Genomic DNA, 9807 nt, shown 5'->3' with positions numbered 1-9807 from the left:
TGCGATCACCCCGTTGACCTCTCTCTCTCTCTCTCCCTCTCTCATGTGTGTACACACTCTCTCTCTCGAATAGACATAAAATAAAAACAAGCTCAAATGTGAAAGAATGCAGTATTCTGTACTTACAGTGTTTAAGCTGAGATCTGAAGGCTGAGATTTAGAATGGTAGCCATGGGGAGCTGTTCCTAACTAGGGAACAAGAATTGTGAAGGCCTCAGGGAAGGGCAGGGTAGGTGGGGGTCTCGGAACTGAGAAGGTCTAGTGGCAAGATTGCAGGAAGAGATGAATCTCAACAGCTCAGATGGCACCTAGCCTTACTGACCAGGCTAGGAATTCTGGGGTCTGCTTGAAGGACAGTGGGAAGCCCCTGAAGGATTTTAGCAGGAAGTGGCACCCTCATATCTGCATAATCAATAGTCTGTAGAGGTTTATCCCCCACTTCCCACTGTTTTCCTTTATTCATGGTAGAACATGTGTATACAGGAACCAGCAGTTAGCGTGATGGCTGTGCCGCTGAACTCCCAGACCTGGTGGCTTAAAGTCATGCCAGGCACATGTGCATGCGTGCCCAAGATCCCGAGAGGACAATGGAGGAGAAGGGATTGTGGCGTGGCCATCCCCCCTAGGGGATGATTTCTCACTTTCTCTATTTCTCTCTGTCTTTCTGGCGAGTGCACGCGCTCTACAGCAAAAACCTCTCCATAAAAAAGAGAAAGAAAGAACATGTGCATTCACATGTGAGGATGAAAAAGAGAGAAGGGAGAGACATGAGCACACTCCCCAGAGTCTGGTCATACTATGAGCCTCTTCTTCCGGTCCTCTAGGCTGTGAGATCTTGGACACTCGTGTATGTCTGGAATGTTTTGGACTAATTAGGTCAGAGATATGAATCTTGGTCACCACGAGGGACCTAGCTTCTCTCGAGCAGTGCTTTATCGCTGCACCCTGAAGACAGCCCTTTTTTAAAAAAAGTATTTTATTCATGATAGAACATGCATGCACATGAGAGAAAGAGAGAGACATGCCCTCATTGGGGTCCTGTCACACTGTAACCCCACTTTCCCTAGTCCTCCAGCTTGTTAGGATATTAGGCACATGCACACATGTTCAGTGTGTTTTCAGGAACCTTATTTTATTTTTTGGTTTATGCCAGAGGGAGTGTGCAATCACCAGAGAGACAGAGAGAGAGGGAAAGTGAGAAATCATCCCCTGGGCGGGATGGCCATGCTACAATTCCTTCTTCATTCTCCTCCTGGGACCTTGGGCATGCATGCACACCAGCCCAGAGTGACTTTTTTAAGCCACCTGATTCAGTACTCAAGGTCAATTGACCATATAAGAATCCAGTGCCTTAACCACCATGCCACCTGCAGACCCCAAACTGTACTTAAAAAAGAAAAAGTCAGTAGACAAGTTTTGCTCAAAGACCTCAGGGAACTTTTCTCCCTACATGACACATTGCATATAGCAGGTAGACATCAATAGCAAAGAGTTGTTACCTGTGTGTTTTGGCATAAAGGAATGCTAGGCCCCGAAACATACTAATATACTAATAGGTTTTTCATCCTCCATTTACTAATTAAAACATTGTCCCAGCATGTACCACTTCTCACCCATTTCTGTAAAAAAAAAAAGAAAAGAAAAGGCAGTTTGACTTTATTTATTTATTTATTTTTTTGAGAGGTTTTTGCTATAGGGCACATGCATTTGCCAGAAAGACAGAGAGAAACAGAGACAGAAAGCAAGAAGTCACACCTCCAGGGGGGGATGGCTATGCCACAATCCCTTCTCCTCCATTCTTCTGTCTCTATCTGGGGCACACATGCACACGCACCCGGCATGAGTTTAAGCCGCCGGGTCCAGGATTCAAACTGCGGTCGACTACATGGGAGTCCAGCGACGTAGCCATTATGCCATCTGCTGGTCCTGGCAGTTTGACTTTTTATTCCTAGAATTATTAGGTTGCCAGGAAAGTCATGATGTACTTTTCCATGTTTTTCTATGCAAAATGACTTTCCCAATAACTCAATATATGACAGCAGGAAATGGTCTTACGTTTTAGTCTCAGCTTACAACCTTGAAGTGGAGACCCACATGTACTCTGTGAGCCCACTAGACTGTTAGATGTCACAGATGTTGGTTTCAGGTTAAGTCAAAGATGCTTCAGTCCACACTCTGCCCAGAGCAGTGTTTCTACCTCAGATCTGGCCTTTGTTCTCAACTGGCTTCTTCTGGCCCTTCCAGGGATGCTAAAGCCGCAGTAGTGACGGGCCTGGAACTGAAGGACATGAACCCAGAGCAACTGGACGAGCTTTTAACCAACTACTCAGAGATTGTCTTTGCCCGGACCTCCCCCCAGCAGAAGCTGATCATCGTGGAGGGCTGTCAGAGGCAGGTGGGTACATGGCAGTGCCCAGAGGACTAACCAGGGCCGTCACATCCAGGGGAATTATGGAGAAGGGCAGATCTCAGCTCAGGCTGTCATGCCTTTTAAACCTCTCAAGAGTTCTTTATCCAACCTCCTCAGCTGACTCCTCCCTCCTCTGAGATGGGCTGAGCCCAGTCCTCCTTTGAGACTCACCTATGGCCACGTGCTCCCTAAAGGGTTTACACCAGCCCACTGCATTTTATCATGATAGTCAGGGGCCTCTGCCAGAGAAGCATTTGCCACTGGTAGGTGTGGGTATACTAAGGTTTAAACATGTGTGGAGATATGGAAAAAGATGTGAGGACAAAATATCTAAAACACCTCCACGTACTTGGTGCACAGTTTGTTTTTGTTTTTGTTTTTGTTTTTAACATTTGGACTTACCTTGTTTGGAGCTCCCCGTTCAGCTCTAATGATCTTCACAGCCTTGAGACACAGGGAGGCTGTGTGGTTCTTGCCCAATGAATGGCCCCTTGCACCCGCTCAGTCCCATGTTCTCTCTGGGTCCCCACAGGATGCAGTTGTGGCTGTGACAGGGGATGGAGTTAATGACTCCCCAGCTCTGAAGAAGGCAGACATTGGAATTGCCATGGGAATAGCAGGTTCGGATGCAGCCAAAAATGCAGCTGACATGGTCTTGCTGGATGACAACTTTGCATCGATAGTCACAGGGGTGGAGGAAGGTGAGTCAGGTCCCAGGTGGTCTTGAGGGCCAGGATTTCCAAGGGGGAAGGAAGCAAATCCTATAAGCAGAACCTTCTCTGCCTAGGCCGCCTGATCTTTGACAACCTAAAGAAGACAATTGCTTACACCCTGACCAAGAACATTGCCGAGCTTTGTCCTTTCCTGATCTACATCATCGCTGGGGTCCCCTTGCCCATTGGCGCCATTACCATCTTGTTCATCGACTTGGGCACGGACATAGTAAGTGTACAAAAGGGGTCAAGGTCAAGTACCCACCCAGGGCATGCAAAGTTCAGTCAGTATTTCTCACACTTTGGTGGGATGAGGGCTTAGTTCGGAAATTCTTTTTGTTTTCTTTTAAAGTTTATTAAGTTATTTCTTCTATGAGAGAAAGAGAGCCAAAGAGAGAGAGAAGGCATCCAGAACAGGTCTTCATACCATGATCCACCCCCAGCCTCAGACAGCCAGGACCACAGGCATACATGCCCAACATTCACAGAGAGACTTCAGGATGTGAACCTGAGACTCCCATGTGGCCTCAGCATTGTAAACCATGGCATTAACACTCTGCCTTCACAGCTGGTGGAGGCCCTAATTCTGCATTTCTAACATGCTTCCCAGTGACCAAATTCTGCCAGTCTACATACCACACTTAAGGCAAAGGACTAGAGAAATCTGTGAAATGTTTGGAAATTAGAACCACTCCACTCCATATAGAACTTTTCAAGATTTCATCTTCCAAGAAAAAATACACCATTGGCAGTTTCAGTCTATATGACTCTCTTTTCTTTGGGGAAGACATGCAGCTATCACCCAAATATTTATGTGTTGCTTGGGAGCCCAGTGGCTAAAGTAATAACCCCACAGCCACTCCTTGTTAAGAATCTGTGCTCTGGAACCTCCTCACTTAAACACAATAAAAGGTAGCAGTTATTAAGACTTTATAAAGCCTTAACCTACAGTCAACATCACCTAACCTTGTCTTCTAGTATGTATCTTTTCCCTTTTTTTGGGGGGGGTTACTATATGCCATGTGCTCTCTTTAGAGAGAGACATCGGGGGGAGAAATCACCCCTTTGGGAGGTGGCCACACTGCAATCCCTTCTCCTCCATTCTTTTGGCCATAGGGCGGGTGCCACCACGCCCTCTCCTCCATTCTTTTGGGATTTGGGGCATGCATGCACATGCACCCAGCATGATTTTTAAGCCACTGGGTCTGAGACTCGAACCACGTTCAATTGGCCATGTGGAATCCAGCACCTTAACTACCATGACACCTGCTGGCCCATATGTATCCATTTTTAAAATTTCCTTTATTTCTAGGAGTGAGAGAGACAGAATGACAGCACTCCCAGAGTGACAGCACTTATTCATGATAGAATACGTGCACGTTTATGTGAGAGTAAGAGGGAGAGAGATGAGCACCCTCCATGGGGTCCGGCCATGTCACAATCCCATTCCTCAAGTTCTCTAGCCCATTGGATCCTGAGCACTCATGCACATGACCAGGCCAGGTGTTCAAACTGTGGTCACCCTGTGGAGTCCAGCTTCTCTTGAGCCATGCATGATCACTACACCACACACCCAGCCCCCAGCAGGGTTTTAATGTCACAGTCCACCCCTAGTCTCAGCTGCCCTGGATCATGGGCAAGTTTGAGCCCTGAGTACTTAGGGAGGTGTCCAGACACAAACCTGGAATCTTCCCATGTGGACCAAACTCCCAGAGCATTGAAATACCACTGCCAATGTTTGGCCCCCTAGTATATATCCATTTAAAGAAAGCTCTGTGAGGGTTAGCCAGTGTTTTGGTGGTTAAAGTGGCAGGATCCCACATGACTGATTGTGTGGTTAGAGTCCTGGACCTGATTGTGTAGTACCCAAAATTCCAAGAGGAGAATGGAGGAGAAGGGATTGCAGCGTGGCCATCCCCCCTCACTTTATCTCCCATTCTCTCTAGTGAGCACACATGTGTTCTATAGCAAAAAAAAAGGAAAGAAAAGAGAAGAGAAAAGAAAGCTCCATGAAAGTTACCCACGTAGCTCTAGCTTATGTGGGCAAAGGGGAAAAGCAACAGAGAGCAAGCTGAATTCTTAGCAGGAAAAGGGCCCTGAAAATTGCCTCCTTCCCTCTCTTATTTTCCACAACACCCAACAACTAATCCCTGCATTTCAAGGAGACTAGAGTTGTCTTTAGCTTTGAGGAGAATCGAAGTTCCCGTAATTGATAGATCATTTTCTAAGCCCTTTACACGTTCTCATTTCTTTTTTTCTTTTTTCTTTTTTTTTTTTTTTTTTAGGGGTTTTTACTTATGGGGGCGTCGCCAGACAGACAGAGAGAGACGTAAAGACAGAAAGCGAGAAATCACCCCCCAAGGGGGATGGTCACACCGCAATCCCTTCTCCTCCATTCTCCTCTCGGGATCTTGGGCACGCACGCACACACGCCCGGCGTGAGTTCCAAGCCACCGGGTGCGGGACGCGAACCGCGGTCGACTAGGTGGGAATCCAGCAACATAGCCATTACGCTAACTGCTGGTTCCCACACGTTCTCATTTCTCCACTGCCGCTACTATGGCTCTCCAAGTGTAGTCCAGGTATTTCTTGGGAACACGTTAGAAATACAAATTCTCTGACTCTAGTCCAACTCTCCTGAATCAAGGAGTCTTAGCTGGGAGTTAGCAATCTGTGTTTTAACAGACCCTCCAGGTAGGAGTACCTGTGAGAGAATGGCTGTCCTACACATTTCAAGGGAAAGCATGGTTTGAGGAATCCTCCCTGGATGGGAAAAGTGGTCTTTAATGAGCATTGTTTGGAACTGCTGCATGGCACATTGATGGTGATCAAAAGCAGATAGATTCTGAAAGTCTGATGTTCCTGAAGTCTACACAGTCAATGTTGCCTCAGCCCTGGGTGAACCAATCTCACATCCCCCACCCCCATCTTCTAGCAGTCCCCCAGCCACCCAAGCAACCCCTGCCATTATCATCATTTGTGAGTAGAGCAGGGCATTCCAGGCTGAAGCTTCATGGCCCTCTTCCTCCTCTAGATCCCTTCCATTGCCTTGGCATATGAGAAAGCTGAAAGCGACATCATGAGCAGGAAGCCTCGCCACAAGAAGAGAGACAGACTGGTGAACCTGCCGCTTGCTGTGTACTCTTACGTGCACATTGGTACGATGAGGGTGTCACACAAGGTCCTGTCCCATAGAATACAGTTGAGTCACAGACACAGTCAGAAAGTGTTTTTCCTTTTGGGGGGTGGCACTGGGACAAGAGGAGCGATTGGGAGGAGACTGAGGATGAAGCCTAATGTTGTATCCTTTCTTCTGCTTTCAGGCCTCATGCAATCCCTGGGAGCTTTCGTGGCGTATTTCACCGTCTATGCACAGCAGGGCTTCCTACCCGGCAGAGTTATTAACCTGCGAGTAGAGTGGGAAAAGAGTTACGTGAATGACTTGGAAGACAGCTATGGGCAGGAGTGGGTGAGTAACCAGGACTTGGGGCCCCAGTCACATTGCACTGCCTAGACTGAACCTCCATTTACTTTCCTGGAAGCCTTAATGAGAAAAAGGCAGTATTTCTCAGTAAATCGGGCTTGGGGTTTCTTGGTGACACTAGTTTGACCTCTGCTAAAGATTCAGCCTCATCTCTTGAGCTAGACCCAAAGAGGTTATTTTTTCTTTCTTTTTTATTTCTTTAAATTTGCTATAGAGGGTGTATGTGCTCACCGGAGTGACAAGAAAGAGACAGAGAGGAAAAGTGAGAAAACTGCCCTGCAAGTGGGGTCGTGGTGGCCATGCTGCAATCTCTTCTCCTCCATTCTCCTCTGAGGATTTATGGCACATGTGCATATGTGCCTGGTGTTTTTCAAACCACTGGGTCCAAGACTTGAACCACACAGTCAGCCTTGTGAGATTCAGCCCATGCCACCTGCAGGCCCCAAGAGGTTGTTTTTATTACATTAGCCTTGCTGTAGGTGTGGAAGAATAGCCAGTCCAACGCTGCCTACCATTGGGCAAGTAAGTTAGCAACTTTCCCCATTCACCTGGCTCAAGGAAAAGAATATTTCTTTTTTAAAAACAAGTAATCTGCTCTCAATCTGGGTGAGGTGGAGAAAGAGAGTAACGCTCAACAGAACTGCACTGAAATCTCCCTGAAGTTCTTCTCTGGCCTCATAGTTACCTCCCCTCTGCCTATTGACAGACGAGTTCCCAGAGGACGTACCTTGAGTGGACAGGCTACACGTCCTTCTTTGTTGCCATCATGGTCCAGCAGATAGCAGATCTGATCATCAGGAAAACCCGGAAGAATTCCATCTTCCAGCAGGGTCTCTTCAGGTACTGGATATGTCTGTCGTGGTTCAGCCCTGGACCTGCTGTGCCAGGGTGACAAGAGTCTGTCCATCATAGGCCATAACTCTAGTCCCTACTGTAACCTGCAAGGCATTATTGACCCCATTTGCTGGGTGTGTGTTTATGGAGACACAGGAATCCAGAATCTGTTTGTTTTTGTATGTTTTGCAGAAATAAATTCATCTGGGTAGGGATCGCCTCACAGATCATCATTGCCCTGATCCTCTCCTATGGCCTTGGGAGTGTCACGGCCCTGAATTTCACCATGCTTAGGTGAGTTCACCTTCGGCGGATTGCAGAAAGAATCAGCCACTGTTCTGAGTTGTCACAGCCTAAATAAACACCAGGATTCATGGGGATTCTTCCCCACACGATTTTGTGCTCGCTGAGCCCAGGGCTTTCTGACCTCCCAGTTTCCTAGAAAAGCAAGTTTCCAGACCTTGCCAACCCATCTACACCCTCAACTAGCAGGTTGCTTTCAAGGCAGATGTTTCTTCTAGCAGTTATAGTCTAGGTTAAAGCAGAAGCTTCCCAGTTTTCTGTTTCATTTAAGTTTATTTATTTATTTATTCCATGTGTAAGAGGGAGCGGGGGGAGCACCCTCAACAGAGTCTTCACACTGTGATTCACCCTCAGTCTCATCTGGACCAGCTCACTGAAGTGCATATGCACCAGGGATGTATGCGGCAGGCCCTGTACCCAGGACGTTTCCTATGTGTGTCCACTTCCATCACCACTGCACCACCCTCTGGCTCCCAAAACTTCCCATTTCTATGTTGTGTGACTCCATAGATTGGTTGTTATTTCCAGTCAGGCAGGGAAGATGAGCAGGGAGACCCCTGCCCGCTGGCCAGGACAGGGCTATCTCTTTGAACCAGTCACGATGCACCTCCCTCCCTTTCTTCCAGGCCTCAGTATTGGTTTGTGGCTGCCCCACATGCCATCTTGATTTGGGTGTATGACGAGATGCGGAAACTCTTCATCAGACTCTACCCTGGAAGTGAGTAGTCACGTGTCTTTTGAGTCTCTGTTTACCTACTTCAATGGCCTCTCTATTCCTAACTTGCTGCTTTCTACCATTACAGGCTGGTGGGACAAGACCATGTATTATTAAGACCACTTCACTTCCCACATCTTCCAGCAGCACGTTGAGGGTGTTCATCTTCCGGCTGCTTGCTCAGAGGGCTCTGTGCAGCTCGGACATCATCAAAACCCGTACAACAGAAAACTCGGAAAATTGTACTAAAGATACACATGTGTTTTATACTTTAAAGCTGTTTCTGTATGAGTTTCACCTCTATCTCGTTTTAAAATGTGCAAATTTCAAGATAATGGTTTAGAAAAAAAATGTGTTTATATGTATATAAAAGTCATTGATGTTAAATAGTCTTGTGTAACCTGAGCGTCTGCTGGGGGTCTGCCTTAAACTCTAGATAGGATTGCTAAGACCTTCACTCCATACCCTATTAAAGTCCCAAAGACCTCCCTGAGATTTCCATGAATCTACCTAGAATATATTTTCATGGTCACCTCGGTCAAAAAAGTTTGCAAGAGATTGAAGTGATGGCAGGCTTGTATCATAGCAGTACGAATTCAGCTTTGACTCAGAGACATCCACATGAAGGACCTCACCACCTTGTCATGACAGTCCTCCGGGCTGTGTCACTGTCTCCCTCCTCCTATCACCTCCATACCTCTTTCCTATCCCCTCCACATCACCCTTCATCCCATCCCTACCACCAGCTCCTCCAAAACTGGACCCCAAGTTCATTTTGCATATCCTTAATTCAAAATGCTCAACTCATCCAGAGATGGTCATTCGCGATTCAACCTCAGTAGACAGCCCTTATGGTTTAAATAGTAATATTTATTTCTTGTATGACAGTTGCCAAGTGCTCTCCAGCAATAACATTATGTCAACCATGTTTGTTTCATGTATTAAACTATGTTTATACATGTGACAGTGATGTTAATGTTGGCAGGCCCAAAGAGGCCTCATTTTTAAATAAAAATATTTCATAAAATCAGGTCTAATTGTGGTGTTCTGATTAATTCAGGATTTCCTCGATTTTCTAGAATGTACAAAAAATGAGACGCAATTTTCTTTTTCTCTTCTCCGGTCATTGTACTTATCAGGTCTGGAAATGCAGAATTTTCCTTTTGAACTCTTCCCTCACAGCCTGTGCCTCCCACGGAAGGATCCATCTCTTGGTGGCAGCCCTCTAAGAAGGGCTGATTTTCACAGCTTTTCCATCAACTACACACTTGGTACTGACTTGATAGAACCTGAAAATTACATTTGGTTTGACTTTCTCCATTCAGTGGCCTCCCTCACCCCCTCCCTG

The 9807-nt window shown here is 46.6% G+C and overlaps 1 protein-coding gene across 1 annotated transcript in view; it reads left to right on the top strand.

The window, feature by feature from the left end:
- ATP12A (ATPase H+/K+ transporting non-gastric alpha2 subunit) overlaps positions 1-9484 on the top strand; it is a 38929-nt gene extending 29445 nt beyond the window's left edge. The window contains exons 15-23 of the mRNA XM_006146724.1: positions 2245-2395; positions 2943-3111; positions 3198-3352; positions 6158-6281; positions 6447-6592; positions 7314-7447; positions 7634-7735; positions 8371-8462; positions 8548-9484. Coding sequence (XP_006146786.1) covers positions 2245-2395; positions 2943-3111; positions 3198-3352; positions 6158-6281; positions 6447-6592; positions 7314-7447; positions 7634-7735; positions 8371-8462; positions 8548-8576 — 1102 coding nt within the window. The 3' untranslated portion in view covers positions 8577-9484. The remainder of the gene's footprint in view (positions 1-2244; positions 2396-2942; positions 3112-3197; positions 3353-6157; positions 6282-6446; positions 6593-7313; positions 7448-7633; positions 7736-8370; positions 8463-8547) is intronic.
- The last annotated feature ends 323 nt before the right edge of the window (positions 9485-9807 follow it).

This window comes from Tupaia chinensis, unplaced genomic scaffold, assembly GCF_000334495.1.
Source record: "Tupaia chinensis unplaced genomic scaffold, TupChi_1.0 Scaffold000186_1, whole genome shotgun sequence".
NCBI lineage: Eukaryota > Metazoa > Chordata > Mammalia > Scandentia > Tupaiidae > Tupaia > Tupaia belangeri.
Note: the sequence above shows the minus strand (reverse complement) of the source record. Positions and strands in the feature narration are given on the sequence as shown.